At 33.3% G+C, this 26,496-nt stretch overlaps 1 protein-coding gene and 1 pseudogene across 1 annotated transcript; one reads left to right on the top strand and one right to left on the bottom strand.

The window, feature by feature from the left end:
• The first annotated feature begins 841 nt into the window (after positions 1–841).
• TERB2 (telomere repeat binding bouquet formation protein 2) lies at positions 842–18,798 on the top strand. The gene is made up of 7 exons (XM_006920413.1): positions 842–907; positions 1,020–1,101; positions 1,844–1,983; positions 4,017–4,069; positions 6,877–6,962; positions 12,859–12,947; positions 18,369–18,798. The coding sequence occupies exons 1-7, from the start codon at positions 844–846 to the stop codon at positions 18,509–18,511; spliced, it is 657 nt and encodes a 218-aa protein (XP_006920475.1). The 5' UTR covers positions 842–843; the 3' UTR covers positions 18,512–18,798.
• Positions 18,799–22,429: 3,631 nt separating this feature from the next.
• On the bottom strand, positions 22,430–22,599 carry LOC102895959 (annotated as a pseudogene).
• Between the last annotated feature and the right edge of the window lie 3,897 nt (positions 22,600–26,496).

Here is a 26,496-nt window from a genome sequence, read left to right as displayed (position 1 = left end):
TGTAACATTATTTATAATAGCTAAGATATGGAAGGAACTTAAGTGTCCAGTCTATATATGAATGGATAAAGAAGATATGGGGAATCCATATAATGGAATTTCACTACTCAGTCATAAAAAAGAATGAAATTTTGCCATTTGTAATGACATTCATGGTCCTGGACGGTATTATGCCAAGTGAAAAAAATAAAACAGAGAAAGACAAATACCATATGATTTCACTTATATGTGGAATCTGAAAAACAAAATAAATGAACAAATAAAACAAAAACAGAAACAGACTCATAAATACAGAGAAAAAACTGGTGGTAGCCAGAGGGAGGGGGTGGGTAGAAGCGGGAAGCTTCCAGTTATAAATAAGTCACAAGGATATAATGGAAGAGCACAGAGAATAGTCAATAGTGCTGCAATAACTTCGTATGGTGACAGAAGGTAACTGGACTTACGGGGTAATAACATCGTAATGTACATAAATATTAAACCACTATATGGTGCACCTGAAACTAATGTAATATTGTAAGTCAATTATACTTCAATTTAAAAAATACTTGATGCTACAGAATGTGCTCCCAAGACTGTACAGCATGGCACAATAATTCTGCCAATGCTTAGGGTTTAAAACTCACAAACGTGACTGACTCTTTTCCGCGGTAGCAGGGGAAAGCGAACAACCCCACGAGTAGGTCAACTCAGTCTGGAACTAACGGCACCTTCTTACTTCTGCCTCAGGCTTTTCCCGCCCATTACTCTGAGAACCAATCATCGAGTTTGGCTTCGGGCCAGGACCAATCAGCAATCTCTGCTATGGCCCCGCCCCCGCGTCCTCGTGTGCAAGGTGGCGCCATGTTTCAAGGGCAACGGGGTTGGTTCTGCAGCAGCGTTAGCGGGGACCTGAGGCAGTTTTGGGGTAGGAAGCTGGGTGGAAGGGGTGGGTAAAGTGGTGAAGGAGCATCCCTCTGCATTCTGGTGCCTTAGCCCCACAGTACTTGCTGGCTTACCCTGTGCTCTTGCTTCCACAGTGGCTGAAGGGGGGGCGATCAGTGACTCGAGGGCCGCGGACTTCTTATTCAGCTGTGATGCTTCCCATCCAGACACCCTGAGGTACCTGAAGGCCACCTGGCAGTGCCTCTCTGGGCATGATAAGCCAGGAGTTGGAGATGGAAATTGCAGTCCACTAATAAATAGAGATGATAGGAAGAGACTGGAAATGAGCAACTTTCTAGATGTAGGGGTTAAAATAGTAATACTTCTCCTCTCCTTTCTGCAACGATGGCATGGTCCTCGAGTTTCTTCCCGATTTCCAGTCGTGTATTTCCAGCTGTCTCTCTCACAACTCCGCGTGGCTCCTTGAAGGCACCTCATATTCAATACGTTTAAACCAAATCTGACTGCCCCTCATACCTGCACCAGGTCCTATGTTCTCAAACTTAAAACTTCTTAAAACTTTCACAGCTTCTTTTGAATCATAGCCTTTACCTCCATTAATCAGTCAGTGGCCAAATACCATAGACTGTACCGCTGTAAATGTTCTTACTCACTGCCACTGCCGTGGTGCATATCCTATTTACCTCTTGTCGGAACCATCACAGTAACTTTCTGAGCGGTTGCTCTGCCTCCAATCTGTCCACCTGTGATCCCTCTTCACATTGCTGTCTGAATACGTTTACAAAGCAAAGGTCTAAACACCGCCCCTGCTGCCTCCCTCTCTACCCACTTATCCCCCAGACTCCTGATTACCTACAGATAATTTTCCCTACTTCCATTTATTTATTCTATTTTTTTGAAATCTTGAATATTTTCTTGTTTATTTCATAACCTAAAATATTGCCTTTCTTTCTCCTAGAATATATCAGAGCCTCGATTACATAGAAGATAATGCTACAGTTTTTCATGCCTACTATCTCTCTGCAGTAGCTAATGCCAAAATGAAGAACTCAGTGGCTTTAGGTCATTTCATTCTTCCTCCTGCATGCCTGCAAAAAGGTTAGCAAAAATATTCATCCAATCCCTATTAGAGAGCCAGATCCAGCTAGATTACCCAACTGTGATGATCCTTGTTCTCATCTGAGGTTTTCTGTTTTGTATCATTTACAGTAAGTGGAAAAGCTGGACTTTGGATCAGATTGCCTTGGGTGTATATTCTAGTTTTGTTTGTTTATCCTTCATTCATGCATTCACTGAGTTACTGCTATGTGCTGGGTTTCAACCCAGGTGCTGGGGATTCAGTGGTGAATTAGATGGAGATTTGCCTTCACAGTGTCCACCGTCTAGGATTTGACACTTTCTAATTCTATGGCCTTTAGCAACTTCTCCCAAGTTGTTTTGAGGATAAAATGAGATAATGTAAGTAGTCTGATATGTGAGCATTCAGTAAATGTTCTTTGGTAGTTTTGAAACTCTTCATTATTTTTCTGAAAATATTTTTCTAGTATTTAAAGATTCATTATGATAATAAAACCACATATTTGTATTGTTCTTTATACTTTAAAAAGTACTTTCATATTAATTATTTCAGCAACACTGAGAAGTAAAGGGCAAATAAAAAATCTATTTTTGAAATTGGTTCTTTTAGTTTTCCCTGATTGGAAAACACTTTCTTTTCTCATTCTGTTTAAATTCTACCTATCTTATATGGGCTAACTTTAAGTATCTCATTTTTGTAGGTCTTGCATTACTACCCAATCCTTGATGCATATCTTGATGTGTATATGTTCATCCCTAGAAAGACAGACTGAAGCTAGTACAAATTCTCTGTGAGCAAAGTATTAAAAAAAAAAAAAACTTGAAAAATATTTCTATAGAAGAGTTTTAGAAACTCCCAAGATTGGATTCCTTTCATAGCGAATGTCCTTGCAAGACCTAGTTATAACAATAAATTGCTCTAAGTGGTTATGTAAATAAATTAATGACTGGATAGGAGAATTGATTTATTCAAAAACTGTGCCAATCAGTAAATACTCACCCTTAAAGAGCTTATACTGTAGAATGATTATCCGATCTAATTTTAAATTATCACTCTTATTCGGTCTTTATGTTTTGCATCTTACATTAAAAGGTATACAATTTTTTAAAAAATCTGTTTGAAATGAAAACATGCTCCTTTTTAAAAATCAAAAGTATACATTATTTTCTACCTAGACCAGTATTGTCTAGTAGAAGTGTGAAGATGCAAATGTGAGCCACATATTAGTTTAAAATTGTCTAGTAGCCGCATTAACAAAAATACAAATAAGTGAAATTAATTTTAAGAGTGTATTTTATTTAACTTAATATGTCTAAAATATCATTTCAATAAGTAACCAATATAAAAATTATTGAGATATTTTACTTTTTGTTTGATACTAAGTCCTTAAAATCCAGTGTTTATTTTACACTTACAGCACATCTCAACTTGGACTAGTGACACATTTCAATATGGTACCCACATGTAGCTAGTCTAGTGGCTACTGCTAGATAGTACAGGTCTAACAGAATGTTACCTTTTTGTCCTTGAGTAAGCTACTGTGGCAACTTTTGAGATCATTGAGTCGGTATGATAACATAGTCCTTTGACATGCTGAGCATGGTAGAATTACTGCACTATTATGCTCACCAGACATGTTGCTCTTCCACACACTTCTTATAACAAAGTAAATTATTGAATTCTTGAGGATCTCTATTCTACAAATTCAGGAATTTTATAGCTTTTATTTTGACTAGATGTTGTCTTCTTTATTAATGCTTGGCCTAAAGACACTAACATATAATGAAGATATGTATTCCAGTGGAAAAAGTTTACAACAATGATTCTCATAGTGCATTGTAATCATCTGGAAAGTATATTAAAAATGCAAATTCCTGAGCTCCTCCTCAATTTTCTGATTCACTAGGAATTTGCATTTTAAACATGTATCTTGGGTGATTTTAGTACAAGTGGAATAATGCTGGCCTGGAAATTTCAGACTTCATGCAAAATTCAGAAAATTCTACAAAGTTACTTTTTAAAAAAACAACTGGATTTGTTTTTCCTACCACAGAAATAAGAAGAAAAATTGGTAGTTTTATTTGGGAACAAGACCAAATAAAAAAGGTAAGAGTAAATTAAGGTACTTGATTAGAATCTACAGTTTCAAAATTTTTGAAAGCAGTGTAATCTTAAAAATGTTTATTTGTGACATGTTAGCACCAATGATGCAGATTAAGGAATTTAAAGGCTATGCTTTTATTGAATATTATCTGGTTTAACATTGTTTTTATACTAGTACATTAGTAATATTGTGTTTTTTGTATGAATAAAATTATTCACATAAAAACTTCAAAATTGGCTTCTGTTCAGCGATTTTAAGGAAGCAATAGGTGCACAGTATATACTAATTGTTTACTGCCAGAATAGATTCTGATTGATTAATTACTGTTTTGCCATTTGTTTTGAATACTGCCCCTCAATAAATGTGCTTAATACTGAAAATTGGCTGTTTTATATCTTTTGCCATCCTGCCTCAAATTTGCCTATGCTTTTGACTTATCTCAGAATCTTTATGCAATAGCAAAATTTAGATAATTTGAACATCAAAAAGAATAAGATGATAATGAATTATAAAACAGTAAATTAAAAGATTCTATCATTCTATAGTGATACTTTAAAAGCATAAACAAAAATAGAAGAACAGAAGGAAGAAAGGGATGAAGGATACAGGAAGGAGGGAAGGAAGGAGGGAAAGCAGGAAGGAAGGAAAAGGTGGGATAAGAATATTTCCTTACAGAATAGCAGCTAATAAATATACAAAGAATGATAGAATAGAAAATCTCCATTTTACCACCCCCAATAAAATAATTGATTTAGGCAAGGGTCATTAATGGATGTTAAAACCATCCTTCATTTAACTATGATCTCAAATGATCACTCCAAGATTACTTGTTAGAAAGGTAAGCAATGTACCTTTACATTGGAGAGATCTGTCAGACACCACCCTAACCAACTGATCAAATTTAGCATCGTCAGTACTGGAACAACCTCTCATTATGTTAAGCTAGATGTGCTATAATAAAAAGTACACAGTAAATGTTTTTATTATAAGATGTGCTATAATAAAAAGAACATTACAAAGTAACATTATCTTTGTAATGTTCTTGTTCAAAATGCTTAACCCAAATCTAATTAGGAGTAAACACTCAGACAATTCTAGAATATGAGACATATCACAAAACAACCAGCAGGCTTCAGCTCTTTAAAATAATGTCATGAAAAACAAAAAAGTCAGAAAGACTGTTCTAGATTAAGAGAGAGAACAACCAAATGTAATGTATAAAACTTGACTGGATTCTGGATATTTTTAAATAAAAAAAGGTAAAAAAGACATTTTGAGAACAATTGGGAAAATTTAAATATGGACTGTACATTAGGTGATATTGAGTCAATGTTAATTTTCTTTTCTGATAGTGGTATTATAAAGATAAAAGAATTTTTAAAGAAAATTCAGGCTAAAGATTAAGGAGTGAAATGTCATATCTGTAAATATTTTCAAATGGTCCAGCAAAATAAAAATTGATAGAAGGCATGGAGGGTGGTAAAAATGTTAAGGCTTTGTGAATCTAGGTGAAAGGGATATAGTACTTATTGTATTATTCTTTAACTTTTGGTAAGTTTGAAATTTTTCAAAATAAAAAATTGGGAAATGTTTATAATATGTCTAAAGCCAAGCAATTAACTTATATGTTTTGTACTCCTTTTATTAATTTGTCTTTTCTTCCTAAATGTCATCATCTGAAAATAATAGTTCTTGTAGTATTTTTGACTAGGTGTACAAAGTACTAAAATATCTAATCCTTGACTTATCACAGTGCTTTCAGAGATAGAATGGTTATTATTTAACAACAATTGCATATACCAGAACTTTAGAGATAAAAAGATCCTTAAAGATCATTAATCATTCAGTTTTAGAAATGAGAAAACAGGTAAAGAAAAGTCCAAGATCTGTCTTAGTTTACATAGCCAGATATTAGTAAAGTGGAACCAAATTTTCTCAGCTCCAACCCAATTCAATGTTTTTTCTACCAAAAATTTAGTAGAACATGCCTGTTCTACTATTGACTAGAGACTATTGATTCTAGAAATTGTACGATTTTATGATAAAGGCTTTTGTTAATTCTTTCAAAATACTGATTGATATTGAATATTAGCCAATTATAATGTAACCATTGTATATATAAGTAGAAGGCACTTCATCAAATGGCAACAGCAAAGATAAATCTGGAAAGTAATTTGGGGGAGCATTATTGTTTGGAGCGGATTTGTGATCTAAATATAGAAATTTTCCTAATGGAATATTGAGTAAATATATTGAGTGATAGGTACCAGTATATCTGAGCCATTTTCATATAATCTTTGGGAAAAGCTTAATATACATTTAGTTCTTTTGTTACTCCACAGCTCAATATTTACTTTAATTTTGAAGGGGAAGCATAATTTGTTTAGCTTACTTCATAATTTTGATTTGTAGCTCACAGGAATCTTCAATTCAAGAATTTTAAGAAAGTTTAAATTAATAAAACTTTTTCCTTATTTTTTTTAAACTAAAAAGTAATATGACCACATTAGGGAAAATTTCAAAAATTGAAAAAAGAATAAAATCAATCAAAGTTTTACTATGTAATACAATGACAGCCAATATTTAAAAAATTCTGTTCTTTAGGTATCTCTAAAAATATAGAGTATAATTATGTATGTACAAAATTTTGTAGGTTTTCTCCACCAAACTAGATTAAAGTACCTGTGTATAAATATTTTTATGACTCGATATATATTACCAATATATTTTTTTATTTTACAGAATAAATTATTTATTGGATCATTGGTGTGCTGATTTTTAAAAATGTGATTTATTTTGCTAGCCACAGCATGAAGAAGTAATACCAAATGAAATAAAGGCCGTTAGGGAAAGCAGTGAACTAGCAACAGACCACAAAAAAGAATTATCCAAAAGGTATTGAATTTATATACTTCATCAATATTCAGTTCAATGGAGACATCCTTGAGCACTGACTGTGTGTTTATTTCATTTAATTTTCAGTCTTCTTATGAGATTGATATCATTATCACCATCGCTATTTTACAGAAAAAGAGATCTAAGATCAGATAAAGTAATTTGCCCAAAGTCTTCTGTTAAGTGGGGAGAAGCAGGATTTAAACTGGGTCAGTCTAATTCCAGAGCCCATGCATTTAACTACTATGCTATACTAACCTTGCAGAAAAGAAACAAGAATTTTATATATATTATGATTACTGTTATATTATTTTTAAAAAGTATTTTTAACTAAGGAAATATACTAAATATTAGCAGTAATTTTATTAGGATTGGAAGTTCAGAGTGATTTCCCCCTCTCCTTTCCAAATTGTTTGTAATGTGGTTACTTTGGTTTAAGAAATTAAATTTAAAAAGACAAACATGGACTTGCCATTATGTTAGGGCCAACCTATGAGAAGCCCCCTTGTTGTAGGCTGATTTATTATCTAATCCTAATTTCATATTTTTCAGTTCAGTGGTTTTCAGATATGCATAGGGAGCAATTTATTATGTGAAAGTCTGGTATTTAGCTGCTCAAATAAAAATGATCAAAAAATAGTTGTTTTTCTTCAATACAGAAAACAGTTTGGTGGTTACCAGAGGGAAAAGGAGGAGCAAGGGAGGTAGATATGGATAAAGGGGGTCAAATAGATGGTGATGGAAGGAAATTTAACTTTGGGTGGTGAACACACAGTGCAATATACATGTGACATATTATTGAATTGTTCACTTGGAACCTATATAATTTTATCAACCAATGTCACTCCAATAAATTTAATTTAAAAATCAAATTAAAAAAAATGAATGGGTTTAATTGATATAGTTTTTTCAATTTTAGATTTTTCTCCCATACCTTTTTCTTATACATTTTGTACCTACTATTTTGGTTTGTTATAATTTGATGTAAGTTGTTATCTAATTAACACAAAGTTGTATATTTAATTACATTAAGTTTAGTAAACCATTGCTTCATGTCCTGTAACTTCTGATATTCTACCACTTAAGTTTGAGAATCCATATTCCAGGTCTTTGGGATCTCTATGTATAGCACTCATTTGAATTTACTTGTTATGCTTTTTGTGATAAGAAACTGGTAAGGAGAGGAAAAAAATGACAATAGAGAGGATGAGACCATAAAGGTATTCGAAAGATATAGATAGAGGAGAGCATAGTTATCCTAAGTCACCTCATAGGAGAAGATTAGGAAGTAGAAAATCTAAAGTTACTCCCAGTGATTCACTTGACTAATAAAGATATCAGATATATAAGTTCTTTGAGGAATAAATGTCCTGCAAAATACAGAAGCAATAAAGGAAAAGATTGACAAATATGACATGGCAATAAAATACCATAAACCAAGTTAAAAGAAAAATATTCACTGGGAAAACATTTGACAAAAGCCAACTTCCTTAATAAACAAAGAGAGCTTACAAATCTGGGGAAATTATGTCTAATCCAATAACAATGAAAACAAATCATGAGAATAGGCACACCTAGGATAGGTGTCTACCTGGATCCTTTCCTTTGTGGAACCACCAGAGGGTGCAGTGTGAACATAAATAAAATACACTTTGAACCTATTCTTGGAGCATTTATTTTGTTGGCATATTACTTGTATTGAACACTAAGTGGTGAACTAATTATTGAATACTTGCTAACTACAAGAGTCATGTGAGCTCAGGAGTTTACAATAATTCATTTGATTCTCACGACCTTATAAAATATATACTATTAGCCCCATTTTACAATTAAGGAAACAATTTCAGAGAGCTAAATAATTCACCCAATATTATTCAAGTAGCAAAGCTGAATTTGAAACCAAGGCTAGCTGGTCCAGAGTCCATACTCCTAATAACTATGTTATTTTCTCTTCCTGATATGTTCCCAAACCCTTCGGAAAATTGTGTGAATATTTGTTTATTTTTCTTGTTTTTAATTACAGTACTTTATTATTATGAATGTGATGCATGTAATTTGTCAAAATAGAAAATACAAAGTAGAATAAAGAAAATTTTAATTACTATAAGCAACTCCATCACAACTGCACCAATGGTGTTGATAACCACCATATACATTATTACATTTCTTGCTAGTTTTATACAAATGTACACTTTATATACAGTTGCAGTTAGACTGCATATATATAGTCTATCTTTTGATTTTCCATTTAGTGCTCTATGAGCAGTTACTCATTTTGAAAAGCCTTATTTGATATTATGATTTCCAATGGCTGTATATGGTATTTCATCTTGTTTAACCACCTTCCTTTTTTTGAAAAAGTGTTTTAAATCAGGGGTCCCCAACCCCTGGGTAGTGGACTGATACTGGTTCACGGCCTGTTAGGAACAGGGCAGCATGGCAAGAGGTGAGCAGCGGGTGAGCAAGCAAAGCTTCATTTGTAATGTCAGCCACTCCCCAGCGCTAACATCACCGCCTCAACTCCTCCACCTCAGATCATCAGGCATTAGATTCTCATAGGAGCACTGGTCCCTGGTGCCAAAAAGGTTGGGAACCGCTGTTTTAAATTACTTACAATTTGTCACTCTTATGGCACCTTCACTAACATCTTTTTAAAAATAAATTTTTCTACTTTTTAGATAACTTTCTTAATCTAAATTCTCAGATGTGGAATTTACAGTATAAAGAGATATGACTATTTTTAAAGGCCATGATGCCTACTGTTAGTTGCTTCCCACAAAACTACAAATTTAAATTATGACCAGGGTTGGTCTCACCACACTCTCATCAGTATATTGAATGTTAATAAGAAGCCTTACGCTAATTTAATGGATGAAAAATGACATCTTGTTTTAATTTGCGTTTTTTATTGCTAATAGGTTTGAACCTTTTTTAATTTGCTTATTAGCATTTCATATTTCCTTTTCTATGGATTATTTGTTTCTATTCTTTCTCCATTTTCTATAGGGGATCTTATGATTTTTCTTATCAACTTGTCTGACTTCTTTATATAATAGCTATGTTATCCTTTTGCCAATTTGTCACATTGTATCTTCAGTTTGTTGTCTGGCTTATACTTCTTTAGAGATACAAGTTTTTTTAAATCTTTAATAACTTTTTATTTTTCAGTTTCAGTTGATATACATATTATATTAGTTTCAGGTGTACAATGTAGTCATTAGACATTTATGTAACTTGCGAAGTGATCACCCCAATAAATCTAGTACCCATCTGACACCATACATAGTTATTAGAATATTATTGACTATATTTCTTATGCTCTAATTTACATCCTCATGAAACAACTGATTTTGTAACTACCAATTTTTATCTCTTAATCCTTTCTCCTTTTTCATCCATCCTGCCAACCTCCCTCCCATCCAGCAACCATCAAAATGTTCTCTCAGAGATACAAGTTTTAAATTGTTACATCATTAAGCTAATCGCTTTTCCTTTAGAATTTCTTCTATTGCTTTTACCTTCAGATAAGTCCTTTTAATAGGTGAAAATCTAAATTTATTTTTGTTTTTCAAATAAGAAATTTCCACCAGTTTTTTAAAAAAATAAATCTATTTTAACATGTGCTATTTCCCTTTGTTATATATTGTTTTTGTGTATATGGAGATCTATTTTTAGACTATTTGTTTCATTCCATCAATCTGTGGATCTATTTTTATATCAATATAATATTCTTTTAAGTTAGGTAGCTTTATGTATGTATGTTAATACCTGACAAGGCAAGTCTCAAACTCATTACTCTCCTTTTAAAAATCTTCTTAGCTAGCTCTTCATGCCTACTTATTATTTTTCTATTTTCAAATTTTAATTATTTTTATTAGGTAATATATTCACATGGTTCAAAATCCAAGATATACAAAAGAGGCTACTATGAAAATATACTTGCTTCTTAACAAGCTAGTTTCCTTCCAAAGGCAACCAGTACTATTGGTTTTTTATATATGCATGTACTAACAAATTTAATTACTCCCTCTTCCCACAAATATTAATATAATGTATTCTATTCATTTGTCATGCAATAATGCCACTGTGTTTTAATTATTTATAATATGATTTAATATCTACAACTAGTTCCTCCTCCTTTCTCTTTTTCAAATTTTCTTTGCTATTCTTTCTGGTTTATTTTTTCATCTGAATTTTACAACCAGCTAGTTAATATAAAGAAAAATTCCTGTTATTATTAATTTACAAAAAAATTATAGATTAGGGAGACTATGATGCCAACTCTTCCTATCTGAGAAAATTATATTTTTTCCCCTCGTTTGTTCAAGTTTTCTTTTGTGGTCCTTAATGAACATTTTCCTGTTGTTTTCATATAAATCTTGTCCTTTTAAAAAGATTATTCCTATGTTTTATAAATTCTATTATAAATTTAGTCTTGCTTCCTATTAGATCTTTGAACATATTGTTCAGGTGAATTATAGAATTATTTCTTTTTCTTAAGCTCTAAAATCGCTTTGGAATTTTATTGAGAATTGTGTTAAACTTAATTTTGAGAAGAATTGTTGTCTTTGTAATTTCCAATATTCCTATCCAGGAGAATGCTTTTGGTTTTACTTTTTTCTTTTCTATATCTCAGTAAAGTTTCTTATTTTTCTTACTATAAGATAAATTTCTTGTTATGGATATTCCTAGATTTTTGTTGCTATTGTGGATTTCTTCCTTTTTATTATTATTATTACTACTGTTATACAGAAAAGTTATTGATTTGAGGATATTCTTCTTATATCTACCCGCTTGGAATCTTTAAGACTCTAAGAATATATCAGTTGATTCTCTGGGCTTTTTAGGGTACATAATCATGTCATTTGTTAATAATGAAAATATTGCGTCTTTCTTCTCACTAGATATCTCTTCCATTCCTTTCTCCCTCTTTCATCATCTTGGCCAGAAATTTTAGAGCTGTGATAAATAGTAATAATGATAATAGATATCCTTGTTTAGTCCCTGACTTTTTTGAGAACACTTTATTTGTAGAATCTCATTCTAACTGACCTATAGTTTCTTTTAGAAAAGTTTAGATGAAATCTAATTTTTAAACAAATTGAAAATAAAGCCTATACTATCACTCAATGTAATTTTAGATTTTTAGGAAAATAATAAATTTAAGGATTACTCCAATTTTTTATTATTGAGGTTTTAATTTTGATATAATTGTATTATTTATTGGTTATATGTAGTCTAAATATAGTAAATACTGTCATTTGGCATAGTTAGAAAATAAAATATTTTAGTTGAAAACTACTTAGCTCTTAAAAAAATTAGAAAATAATTAATTTTACTATACAACCACACTTGGAATAATTTAACTTTATTTTCTTTATAACTCTGAAGTCACTTCAGAATCTTAGTGTAAATAATGGTTCCCAGACATCATTTTATTTTTCTTTTTAAAGTATGGAACTACTAGTTAATAAAATTCCAATTATTTGAACACCGAGTAACAAAAAATGCTGTGATTATTTAAAATTGAGCTTACTATGCTTTTCTTTTGGCATATTTAACATCACACATGTATATATGTATTTATAATTTTAAAGTATTATTGAATTTTTATGCAGTTAAGAATATTGAGAAAAAGACTCAGGCCTCTATATAACTTAATAAATATTTGTTTTGTTATGTGGCCAAGAGAACCAAAAATATATGAATATATGGGCTCTTATATTACTTAGAAGCACAAAAGAAGTTCACATTTAACTTTTTACCTAATTAAGACTGAAGTCTGATCAAAGAGCAAATATATATATATATATTTATATATCCTGGAGTTTCTCATTTGTAAAACAAATCCAAAAAACAAATATTAATGTGATGTTCTGTATGTTTCATTTTACAGCACAGAAAAGCATTTTACAAGGACTCCAGTTATAGAAAAGCAGATGTACTTCCCTCTCCAGAATTATCCAGTGAACAACATGGTAACAGGTAATTTGAAATAAAATTTAGAATAAACTCAAGTAGAGAAGAAACAAAGAACTATTTTGTACAATAAAGCTGCTATTGTACTAGCCTAGCGAGTAAATGCCCCTCTATTACACATGCTAATCATTCATGCATTAAATAAATTAATCTGCAGAGCTAGCCCAAAGATAGCACCATATTTTCTGTGTTAAAAAGCTAGGCAATAGGCAGGGTGAACACACATCCTTGTTTACACAAGATAGTCCCAGTTTATGCCTGTCGTCTTGTTATTAGCTTTTACTCTCAAGTGTCCCAATTAGAAAGATAAACTATATGGACAACTCTAATCATAGTTTCCTTTGAGAATCTGATGAAACATAGGCTCTTTTCCCCAGCATAGACACACACAAAGATCATACACCAATTTTACATATAGTTTAAAGAGGCTCACGTATGCCCAGAAGCTCATTCATGGATCACCCAGGTGTCCATGGACTCTATATTTGGGTTTCCTAGTGCCTGACAGAAAGAGAAGACAGGTAACAGAGATTGACATTGGGAGAGTAGAACCAAGTGAACCAGCAGAACAGTGGCCACTGGGATTTGGATAGTGCTAAGCGAGGTGGATATTTGGGTACTTAGATCTGGATAATATTCAGTAGGGTCATTGATAATTTTAAAAATAGAGATTAAAAAAATTTAGTTTTTTTAGTTTTCAAAACACGCAATTTAAAAACTATAGGTTTTTGAAGTTTCATTAAAAAACATTTGTATGTTCATCATTTTATCTTTCTTTAGCAGTGTCAAAACTATCTCCACAAGTTCATAAATGTCTTCTGTCATATTACTATCCCTTCTAGCCATTTTGTATAGCCATTTGTTTTATTATTTTTTTCCTTCTGTTCATTTAAGTAATATAAAATAGCCTTTACAAAAAAAGCACTTTAAAAAGAACTTATAATGTGTAGTTTGGGGCTGAGCCTTGTAGACATCAAAGAAAACTGCTTCCCAGCCATGATAGAAGTCAGTTCTGTGACTCTTAGGAGCAATTGTGAACTGCAAAGAACAATGAACTAAGTAGAAGTACTTAAGCTCTAAGACTGGGAGCAGTTGATTGTTACTCATATTTATCCCAAAGCCTGAACATTCAAATAAAATGCAGATACCTTAAGCCACGGTTGTGGCATATTACTAGTATTGATTTTACTGTAGACAACTCTACCATCAGGTACTAAATGTCTCATGTCATTTGGACTTACCAAAGTGTTTGTTAACATAATAAAAAAAATCAATGTTAAATGTTAAAATGAGCTATATCATAAAGACAAATACTTAGATTAGGACATGTAGCGATTGTCGACATAAGAAATATCCAAACCTGTAAAGAAGTTTTTTAAAAATTTATTTGAGCCAAACAGAGGATTTACCTAGAAGCAAGATCTCAATTGATTGAAATAAATGTTCAGTATGCAGTTATTTTATCCACTTGAGATTAAGAAGAGCTGTAAGGAAGATTACATGTAGGTGGCAGAAAGCAATGGGATGGGATTACAGGATAGTTGAGATTATGTGCTCTCTTGGGGTTGGTTATGGTTTATCTCAAAGGTGTGTTAACTTAGATGTACGGAACAATGGACAGGGGTTGCTTAAGGCAAAGCTAAACCTTTTACTAAAAAGTTATATGCCTGAGACGTGACTACCCACCATAACCTACCTAGTTAGGAATTTACAGTCAGGTTACCCTAAGAAGTTACTTTCCATAGAACCCCTTTTTTCCATCCACACAATGCTGCTCTATGTTTCATTGCTGTCTGTTCAAAAAGACATGAGAGTGTTATGTAAAGACAAACTAAAAAAAAAAAAAAACTATAAAAATAATCATTAGTTGGAATTTTTAAAGTACAGTTTTAACCTCTGGTAATCTTTTGTTGATTTTATTGGTAGAGCTAAAGTAAAATTTTCTCAATTGAATAATTATTTTCTTTCTTTTTATTTCTACATTAAAATTTTATGTAATACTTTCTTGAAAGAAAGATTAATTTTTTAGAGATAATTCATTTGTCTTTAAAAATTTTGATGTGAAGTGACGAGTACTTCCCTTTTTTAAAAAAAAAATCATGCCTATTTGCTTGTACAGGTAGGAATAATTTCGTGTTGGGAAAATCAGCTTGTGTTAAGTAAAAATTTAGTGAGCAAGAATTCTAAATTAGGCAGTGGCAACAACTTTTGTGACTATAACTTGATTGTCTCTTCCTCAAAATGGGCTGAGTTTGACTAATGCCTTTAAAATAGAATTAACTAGAAGGTTGGTTGTAGAAAATACAAGTTAGAACTGTATATCCCAGAACATGGGTTTCTCAGTCCTGCAACTCTTGGTATTTAGGCCAGATAATTCTTTGTTGGAGAAGGCAACCTTGGCCTCTGCCCACTAGATGCCAGTAAGTATTACATCTAGCACCCCCATCCCCCAAGTTGTGACAACCAAAACTATCTCCAGGCATTGCCAAATGTCCCTTAAAGTAGCAAGGGATTTTTTTTTTTTTGGCCTGTTTTTTGTTTGTTTTTTACTATTGACTGGAATTAAATCTTTTCAGTCTGCAATCACTGGTTATCACTCATGATAAGAAGTTCTGATTGACAGCTACATGGGTGATTAATAAAAAAAATTAATAATTATAAATATCTTACAGGCAAAACTTTCCAAACCAAAAAGTTCTGATAATTAAAAGTTTGGGAACCTATAAAAGATACTGTGTTGGTTGTCTGTTGCTATTCGGAGCTATTGTGTAACAAATGAATTGTTCTAAAACTTAGCAACTGAAAACAATGAACATTTGTTATTTCATAGTTTCTGAGGGCTAGGAATCCAGGAGCATCTTAGTTAGAAACTTTTGTCTCAGTGTCTTACAAGATTGTAGTCAAATTGTCAGCCAGGCTGCAGTTATTTCAAGGCACCACTGGCACTGGAAAATCCATTTCAAAGCTCACTCATGTGGTTATTGGCAGGCCTTGGGCCCTGCTGGTTCTTGGCCAAAGGCTTCAACTCCTCATCAGGTGGGTCTCTCCATAAGGGTTGTTCATAGCATGGTAGCTTGCTTTCATTAGAGTGAAAAATTCAAGAGAGAAAAAGAGTATGCCTAAGACAGAAGCCAGGGTCTTTTTTATGTACTATTGTTGAAATAAGAAATGTCCAAACCTGTAAAGAATTTTTACGAGTTTATTTGAGCCACACTGACAACATATGCTGGGGAGCAAGATCTCAAATGCTCCCCAAAATAACAATTTTGCAGCTTCTTTTATGCATTTGAAATTAAGGAGAGAAAGTAAGGAAGATTACATGATGGTAGGAGAAAGCAAGGGCAGCATTGGATTACAAACTAAGATTATGTGCTCTCACACTTTAGTAGGAGGGGTCTGAAAGCTTTGTCATGTAGTAGAAGGAGGGGTCTGAAGAGGTGCATTTCAAAGGTGTATTAACCTAGAGGCACAAAAACAAAGGGCAGGGCTTGCTTAAGACAAAGATAAGTATTTTACTAAGGAAGTTATACACCTGGGTCATGACTACTCACCAAGACTTGCCCAGTTTATGATCTTATCACCCTGTGAGGTTACTTTCCATATAATCCTTTTTTTTGGGGGGGTCCATAATACTTTCATGCCATCACTTCTACCATGTATTATTGGTCATAGAGACCAACCCAAGTACAAAGTGGGAGACTACTCAAATTCGTGCGTACGGAGATAGAACTCATTCAGGGCTATCTTGGAGACTGACTACCACAGACACATATGGAATTGTCTGCCAAGAATGCCTCTTCCAGGAATCTTCTTTTCTTCTTCCCAATTTATCTGGATTACACAGGAACGTTAATTTTCTAAAACATGAGCTTACCTCTCACTCCAGCTGTTGCTTTAGGAATGAATCCCTGATTTGAGCTGGGCCAATCACAACTCTTTCTCTGGATTTCTCTTGACACAGCAAGTCAAGTCATTCTTATTCAGGTGACCATAGCTCTAAGATATAAAACTGGGTGCTATCAGCAGCCATGCTTTCTACCATGTAAGGAAAGGCAAGTTACTTCAAGAGAAGAAGGTGAAACAACACACAGAGAAAAACTGGAGACCAGTGAGACCGTCAGGAGAGTTGGTTCTAGTTATTTCTGAGGCTCAGCAATATTCTACCTTCCTCATAGCTTGGTTGATATGGCAATGTCTTGCCAGTAAACTCCTTTTTGTTTAAGCTAGTTTAAACTAGGTGTCTGTTAAATTTACTTAGTGTCCTAACTACTTCAAAACTGCTACAATAATCTATTTCTGATGCATAAATGTTCTATCCCTATATTTGCAGGAATATTTTTTGTTACTGTAGTAATTATTTTTAAAATTCTTATCCTCACATATATCTTTAGAAATTTCACACAGTGTATATGTGTAATTAACTAGATATTAATATTTCTGCATTAGTTTATTTTACACAAAAACATAGCCATTAGGTAAATGTCATGAACCATTAATAAGTAATATCACTAATATAGTAATAGTGCTTCAAGAGATTTTCTGAAGTAAATGACTATGATTAAAATATCTTTAAAATATTAATCAGTGTTGTATGTTTGGATTCATAGTTAATTTATTAACAGTAATTTATTATCTATTATTAGAAATAATCAGACTATATGCATAGATAATCTGTTGATGGTGGTAGTGTTCTAAATTCAATCACCCTGAGGTCTACCAGAATTTTTTTTCATACAGTATTTCTTTTAAGTTAGGTTTCAATTTTGATATAAACCACAAACACTTATATTGCACATAAAATATAATTGCTCAGATAAACAATTGTTATCAAGGTAATATTACTTAGTTATAGAGTCCTTAAGCTCTCCCTATCTTAGGTGTTTCTTTTTGATACTCATATCTCAGATTATTAATGACATCAAAATTACTCATTCCAATAACCATTGTTGACTAAGCAATACAATCAATTTTTCATTAATTTTTTATTAAAGAATGTTATCCTACTGTTAGCTGTGCAGGGAAGTATTGCCTGCTCTACTAGGGATCAACTGTGCTGTTAGTAGCTAGTTGGATAGGTAGTTCTAAGTGATTATACTCTAAGCCAGACACACTCCCCAGTTATTTTGGTCTAGATACTTTAAAGTTCAATCCCTAACCTCAACATCAGACTCTCATAGTCAAAGTTGTTAACCAATTATCTGTGTTTTAAAAGGAGGTAGAAAGCTGGGGGAAGCAGGTAAAGGGTAATAAGAGTGTTACTCTGATAATTATCAAGGTTCATGGAGAATTTTCTCACTGATATTATTTCTTCTTTTTACTTCTTTTTTAAAAACATTATTTAGAAATCTTAACTTTAATAAATCAAAGACACTGAAAAGGAAATACTATGATAAGATTTCAAATATATACATATTTTTTATTTTGCAGGTTATGTATCAATTGATGTCATGAAGAAATTCCTTGGGGAACTACATGACTTCATTCCTGGAAGTTCAGGATATTTAGCATACCATGTTCAAAATGAAATTAACATGTCAGCTATAAAAAACAAATTGAAGAGGAAGTGTTAAGTTAAATTATTCCTGTATCTGAGCATTTATTTTCTATAAAACATTACCAAAGATGTGCATAATTTTACATTCTCCCCTTTGAGACAGTGAGATGGGGAAATGAGAAAGAATTCTTCTCTTTCTTCTCCAAATGTGCCTTTAGGAAATTCAGAATTATTTTGGCTCTGTGTTTTGACATTTGGGCTGGACTTTTCCCCCAGCTTGTAACATACATCCATAAATTCTGAGTGTACAGTTGTTATGAAGTAATTGTCATTGAAACATACTTTACTAGAAATCTCAATCTCTCTCTTTTCCTTCCCTCCTTCCTTCCATCTCTCAGATGCTCTTTTGGCTTTAACATTCTATTATATATTTTTTTCTAGGTTCAGTGATGTGAATGCAAAATTTATGATGCTAGTCATCTTATTTCAATTTAAAAAATTTTTAAAATTTGGAATGCTGTAGTTGAATTCTGAATTACTGTTTCTGATTTGAAAAATGGTGAATAAAACATTTTAATAATTCAAACTTCATGTAAGGACAGTTTCTGATAATAAAAGTATAGGAAGTGATTTAATGTAAACAAATGTTATGTCATCTGAAATGAACCCTCAAAGTGTCTTAGAATCACAGTGCTAGAAAAGACCTGAGAGAACATAAAGTCCAATTCATTTATTGTCTTTAATGAGGAAATGAAGGCCTTGAAAGTGTGTCTTGCTTCAGGTGACTAATTGGGGGCTGAATCAGAACTGGAACACACAACCCTCTTGATTTTCCAGGCCAGTGCTTTCCTATTCTCCCACATGCTATATGTTATAACTTATGTCAAGTATAATAGACAGCAGATCTGCAAAAAGATTGGGGACGCTGAAACAAGCCAACATGTTTAGCTTGTCTTTTAAATAAGCTGAAATAATATTGAGATGTAGTGATTTCAAGAAGGCAACTTCTTTATTCATATGGTCATGCTATATAGAATCTAGTGCATTTATTACATTTTGGAGATCTACAAATGACATATTATTCATGAAACTATCATCCTGTTAAAACTGTACTCTCTCTTAGAAATTGCATATCAGCTGTAGAATTGTCTAAAGAAAATGCACTTTCTAAAGCATTTGGATCATTTGAGTGTATGTGGGCTCTCACCTTTCTCCCTTGTCTCAAATTTTATAATACAAAACCTTAACACTAATCTCAACATTAGCATTTGAAAGTTCTTTTTTCCCCATATAGTAACTTTTTCTTATTTATACTCATGTTTTTGGTTAAACTCTTCTGAACTTGTAAACTTAAAAAAAAAAATCCTAAATGTTAATTATCTTTTCCTGAAACATATTAAATATTATCTTTCTTGAACACTTTATCTTAGTCACATTGAGTGATTATGTTTCTTATATAGAAACCAAACTGGTATGTGGATTTTAAATTAATTATTAAAAGGATTAAGTAAATTTACACCAAACTGTGTACATTGGGAGTGTTCAAGTATTTTTTTGATGTACGTAGTATGCATATGTTAACATAATAAATCAAAAACTAAACAAATTGATTCCTAAACAAAAGTGATTGTATCTTTAGGTGTATCTAGAAAAGTTACAAATATATATCCTTGAAATACTACCAGAAGCAATAAAATCAGAATATGAGCCTTACAGGAATTGAAAGCATATGAATAAAATAGGCAAAGATAAATTGTTTTGTTAAAAGTCTTGTCTTAATGGAAAGTAAAAAGCAGTATGATTTTACCTATTCCTCACTTAAACAGTTTCTTTTTATTTGCCATAGCATTTCTGATGAATATTGCCTCTGGCTTCCATCTTTAAAAAATACTCCCCTCACTTTTGGTTATTTCTCTACACTTTTGCAAATGTGTCTCCTCTGATGCTTTTCACTATTAGGCATAGTCATTCCTCATTCTGTTGAATTTAGTGTGTAGTTCTTAGTTCATCTTATTTCTTTCATCCTTTGTGACAAGATTATTTTTCCTTCTAGCTTTTGGTAGAATTTTGTGTCATTAGATAAGTTATGGGTCATTGACAGAGTCTGCTAGTTACTTCTGAATGTTTATTTCCCTTTCTTCCATGATGGTAGAACCCCTAATTTCTATCTGAGCACATTTTACCTAGAATAAAGACTGTATTCTCAGTAGCACTTGAAATTAAGTATGGCTATGTCACAATGTTTTGGTCAATGAATGCATAGCGAAAATGGCATCTGGGAATCTTTCTTAAAGACATCTGGCACATACACTTTGTCCTCCTTTTCTTCCACCTCCATTTTTTTCTGCTGCTTCTTTCATCCTGTTGCTTGGAATGGGGATGTGATAGCTACCATTTAAACCATAAGAACATACCCCAGGGTTGGCAAAGCAGGAAATTGAAAGGAGCCTGGGGTTCTGAGGACAGTGTTGAGATATCTGCCATTGCAGCACTTTCACTTATCTCAAGACTTTTATGTGACAGAGAAATAAGCTGTTTTGTTTAAGACAGGAGTCCCCAAACCCTGGTCTGTGGTCTGCTGGGAACCGGGCCGCACAGCAGGAGATGAGCAGTGAGTGAGTGAGCAAAGCTACATCTGTATTGGTCGCTGCTCTCCAGCACTAGCATCACTGCCTTAGCTGCACCTCAGATCATCAGGCATTAGATTCTCATAGGAGCACCAGTCCCTGGTGCCAAAAAGGTTGGGGACCGCTGGTCTAGATGGTCTCAACAACACATAGTTCTCAAAGCTATGTCCTTGAAAATGGCTCCCACTGTGGGAACAGTGGATGGAATATACATTTCAAGGACTGGAAGTGGTAAGGAGCCTCAGACTGCCCAAGTCCAGCTCATGGGTCAACCAGTGGTCACAACCTCTTCATGACCTCCTCCAACAATAGACGTTCCTCCAAAGAAGATATAAAAAATGGTCAATAAGCATGTAAAAAAATGTTCAACATCATTATCCATATGGGAAATGCAAATCGAATCAAAACTATAATGAGATACCACTTCATACCCACTAGGATGGCTATAATCAAAAAGACAAATGATAAAAAGTGTTGATGAGGATGTGGAGAAATTGGAACTCTCATACATTGCTGGTGGAGATGTAAAATGATGCACCGACTTTGGAAAATAGTTTGGCAGTTCCTCAAAATATTAAACATAGTTACCATGTGATCCAGCAATTCCACTCTTAGATATATATCCAAGACAAATGAAAACATACATCCACACAAAACTTAATGTTCCCAGCAGCATTAATCATAATAGCCAATAAGTGGAAACAACCCAGGTGTCCATCAATTGATGGATAAATAAGTGTGGTATATCCATGCAATGGAATACCACTTGGCAATAAAAAGGAATGAAGTACTAATATATGCTGTAACATGGATTAACTCTGAATAAATTATGCTAAGTGTCACAAAAGAGCACGTGTTACATGAGTCCATTCATATAAAATGTTTAGAATGGGCAACTCTGTATACAGAGAAAGTAGATTAGTGGTTGTTTAGGACTGGGAGTTGGGTATGTGTGAGCGTTGGGGGCCTAGGCAGTGACTACGAATAAGCAAGGGGTGTTTTTTGGGGGCGATGAAAATGTCCTAAATTGGATTGTGGTAATAGTCGCTCAACTCTGTCAATATATTACGAACCATTGAATTATACCCATTAAATGAGTGAATTGTTTGGTATGTGATTATATCTTTGTAAAAAATTTTTTATTTATTTTTTCAGCATCATGAATATTTTATTTAACCAGGGGTAAACAAGCCACAAATTTTGAAGATAAATCCACTGAGAAGATAATAGCAAAATTTAAAGATTCTTTGATCATGTGACTTCCATTCGCAATAAAACACTCATAATTGAAGTTTTTATTTTATATACAAAGAGCTAGCATTATTTCTGCAGTAGATGTCTGGAATGACTCATTCATGGAAGTTCACTTAGTCTAACTTAATGAAGCCTATATCCTTCGTGTAATGACGGAAACAATGGCAGCACATATTGAGGCCATGTTTCCAGATCAGACCGTGCGGTTTGAACAGACGCAGCAAGAATGAGACCCCTGGCCAAATTTTCTCGGCTGGCTCCAGTACAGTTGCTGATGACCCATCTCCCTCTCTCAGAGGCAAAGAGGCAAAAGGAAGGAACTAGCCCACACCTGCATTCTTGAAAGTTTGGGGACAGTTTACCCAGAATGCAGTGCTGACAAACGAAGCGTGTGCAGTGTAGCTATGCTGTTTTGTTTGATTATATCTTAATAAAGCTGTTAAAAAGAAAAAAATAGCTATTTCATTAAATCGATGCAATATGATTTTTATTTTTAAACATTGGGGTTATTTTCAGTTTTTCACACTGCTAAGTAATAGTGTAACCAAACACTCCATTTGAAATAGCTATTTTTAACTAAAGCTGCTATAAATAGAAAAGACATGTGATGTCACTAAAGTCACCTATATAACTTCAAGGACACAAATCTGTCAGTACTTTGCAGATGTAAAGAACTATTATCTTCCACAAAATCCTCTCCCATAGAACAAGGTCAGCAGCCTGTTCATTATCATAAGCCTCTCTTAGGATTAGTTTGGAAGTAAGAGATACAAAATACAGTGCCTTAAAGCAGCACTCCCCAACCTTTTTAACACCAGAAATCAGTGCTCCTATGAGAATCTAATGCATGATGATCTGAGGTGGAGCTGAGGCGGTGATGCTAGTGCTGAGGAGCAGCTGTCATTACAGATGAAGCGCCACTAGCTCACCTACCTGCTGCTCACCTCCTGCTGTGCAGCCTGGTTCCTAACAGGCCATGCACCCATACCTGTCTACGGCTTGTGGCTCAGAGATGAGGGCTCCTGATCTAGATGATATATGAGACTGCATCTAATTAAGGCCTCTATATAAACTTTTAAGATTCTGGCAAGTGGTTGCAGAGATCCACTTGTCTTGTGGCTGGCCAAGAGGAGCCTCGTATGTAAGTTCCCCTGCTTATTAAGTCTGCCACCTACCAATCTGGAATGATCTTTCTTCAGTCTCTCCTTGCCCTCCACTTGAGGGGGGCCAGTTACGGATTTCACCTGGGAAGTTCTGGAGTTTATGAACCAACATCTATTCAAGTCCTTTGCCCATTTTTAATTTGGGTTATCATTTTATTATTGAGTTGTAAGAGTTCTTTATATATTCTGGATACAAATCCCTTATTATATATATATTTGTAAGTATTTTCTTCCGTTCTATGGGTTGTCTTTCACTTTCTTGATGGCATTGTTTGAAACACGAAAGTATTTTAATTTCGATGTCCAATCTTTCTATTTTTCTTTTGTTTGTTGTGCTTTTGGTTTTGTGGTTAAGAAGTCTTTGCCAAATTAAAATCATGAAGATTTAGTGCTATATTTTATTTTAAGACTTTTATAGTTTTCATGTTTACATTTAGGTCTGTGATTCATTTTCAGTTAATTTTTGTATATAGTGTGATGTAGGAGTACAAATTTTTTTTTTTTGCATGTGGATTCCAGTTGTTCCAGTACTATTTGTTGAAAAGATTATTCTTTCTTCCATTGACTTGTCTTAGCAGGAATAACCACTTTATTTTTCTGATCATGTAGTCTTATAAAAAATTAGACAGCATATAAATAAATAATATAAAAATAAAAGGCCCTTAGAGTGCAACCTCTAAAGATAATAACTATTGATAGTGTAAATGAGTGTTTTTTTTTACAGTAGAAAAGAAAAGTTTTATTAGAAGAGAAAATACACTTCCAGATGTGGAAGCAGACCTGAGCAAGAGAAGCGTGGCTCAAAAGGCCGCAAATGAGTGTTTTGAATAATTGATCTCTAAGAGACTTTCAAGACCCATGAGTATGCAAATCTTTATTAGGTACAAATTATTTCCAGAAATACTATCTAGCATAAATTCCTATTTGAATTCTTATTTAAATACTATTTAGCATAAATTCCTATTTAGGAATGATTCCCTGAAGTACTCAAATGAAAGGCCTAGTGGCCCAGTGCTATATCATCCTGTTATCACTATATAACAGGAGAATCCACTTGAAGCTATTTATATTTTTATTAAAATATACAGACCTTTCCTAGAGTATCTATCTGTTTTTTTCTGTTTACCTTGCATTCTGCATTATGCCAAAGCAGACATGCTCATGAATGCTACTTGGACTCACACTCTCTACACTGGAGAGGGCATCACATTTCAGTAGCAGTATAAAGGAATGGCTAAGAGCACAGAGTCATGCTGTCTTGGTTTAAATTCCAATTACAGAGCTCAGTGTGTGATCTTGGACCAGTTACTTAACCTGTCTGTGGTAAATGGGGATCATAGTGCCAAAATTACAGGGAAATATGAGGATTAAGGAGGGAATACATGCAAAGTGCTTAAGAAAACACCTAGCAATTAGTATGTGCTTAGTGAAAAAGCTATATGGTTTTATTATTATAATTACTAGCATATTCTGGTTCCTGTCACAAAATAGATGATGCATGATTGTCAAGTTAGTATTTTCTAAACTCAAATTGGGGTTATTGGTCATGGGGGAATTAGGTAGACTTAGGGAGTTCTATATTATCTCCTATAAGACACAAAGAGTTTATGGCAGCTCCATTCCCCTGCTCTCCCAAAGAATTGGAAGAGACAAGAATCCATGAATAGCTGAAGGGAAAAAATGTATTTATCCAAAAAAAAAATTATATAGTTGAGGCTTTGAACAAAAGCAGCTTTTTAAATCTTAATTGACAGAAATAGTTTATTTGGAGTAGTTTTTTCAGTGAACAGCATCAATGTAATAACCTTTATTTTTTCCCAAGGAAAAACTTTTCCCTTTTTTGGGAAAGATATATAGTAGAAATATTAATTATTTACCTTAAATATATCAATTACCTTAAAGGTAAGTGGACTAAATGCTTCAATTAAAAGACCACTATTGACAGTTTGGGTTTTAAAAATAATTATATATTGCTTATAAAAGATATTTTTAAAATATATATTTATGTATTTTATACATATACACATATATGTATATAGGCATATAATCTAGAATATAAGGATCTTGAAATAGTGAAAGTTAAAGAATGGAAAATGACATAGCATGCAAACACTAACCAAAAGAAAACTAGTGTAGTTATATTAATATCAGACAAAGTAAACTCTAAGGCAAAAGCATTACTAGAGATAAAGAGGAATATTTGGCAATGGTAAAAGTTATGTTCACCAGGATATATACAACTCTAAATCTGTACTCACCTAATAACTGAGCCTCAAAATAGGTAAATCAAAAATTTACAGAACTAAAATGAGAAACAGGCAAATACGGAATCATAGTGAGAGATTTTCAATCTACCTTTCTCAGTAATTTGTAGAAAACAAACCAAAGGATATAGATTTGAAATACACACTAATGAAGTTGACTTAATTGACACATACAAAACATCACATCCAAAAATTACAGTTGTTAATTTTTTTTAAATATGCATGGAACATTTAAACAATTTGATTATGTTCTGGATAATTATTGCTACATTACAAATTACCCTTAAATGTAGAGCTTAAAATAGCAATTTATTATTATTTCTCAAGGTTCTGTGGGTTGACGGCTCAGATGGGTGGTTTTCACTTGAGGTCTCCTATGTGACTTCAGTCAGAAACAGCTGGAACTACAGTCTAGATCTAAAGTCTTGACTAGATATCTAAGCTGGCTCCTTTAGTCACATGTTCTGACACCTTGGTGCTCTTTGGTCTTATTTTCTTTTCTCAAGATATCTCATCTTCTAGGATCTTTCCATATGGCTTAAGTCTCTCACAGCATGGTAGTCACACTTTTTACATGGTGGCCATCTTCCAAGAAGCTGGAATCAAAAGGGGCCACGCCAGCTATTTTTTCTTGGTTAGTTACAGGACTGCCATGATTCAAGGAGATGGAAACATAGGCTCCTCCTCTTGATGGGAAAGTGGCATAATCACTTAGCAAAGATCAGACTGTATACTGAACCAGAAAGCAGGTCT

This window comes from Pteropus alecto, unplaced genomic scaffold (assembly GCF_000325575.1).
Source record: "Pteropus alecto unplaced genomic scaffold, ASM32557v1 scaffold86, whole genome shotgun sequence".
NCBI classification, from domain to species: Eukaryota; Metazoa; Chordata; class Mammalia; order Chiroptera; family Pteropodidae; genus Pteropus; species Pteropus alecto.
The sequence above is the reverse complement of the archived record's forward strand: the minus strand, read 5'-3'. Positions and strand labels throughout refer to the sequence as shown.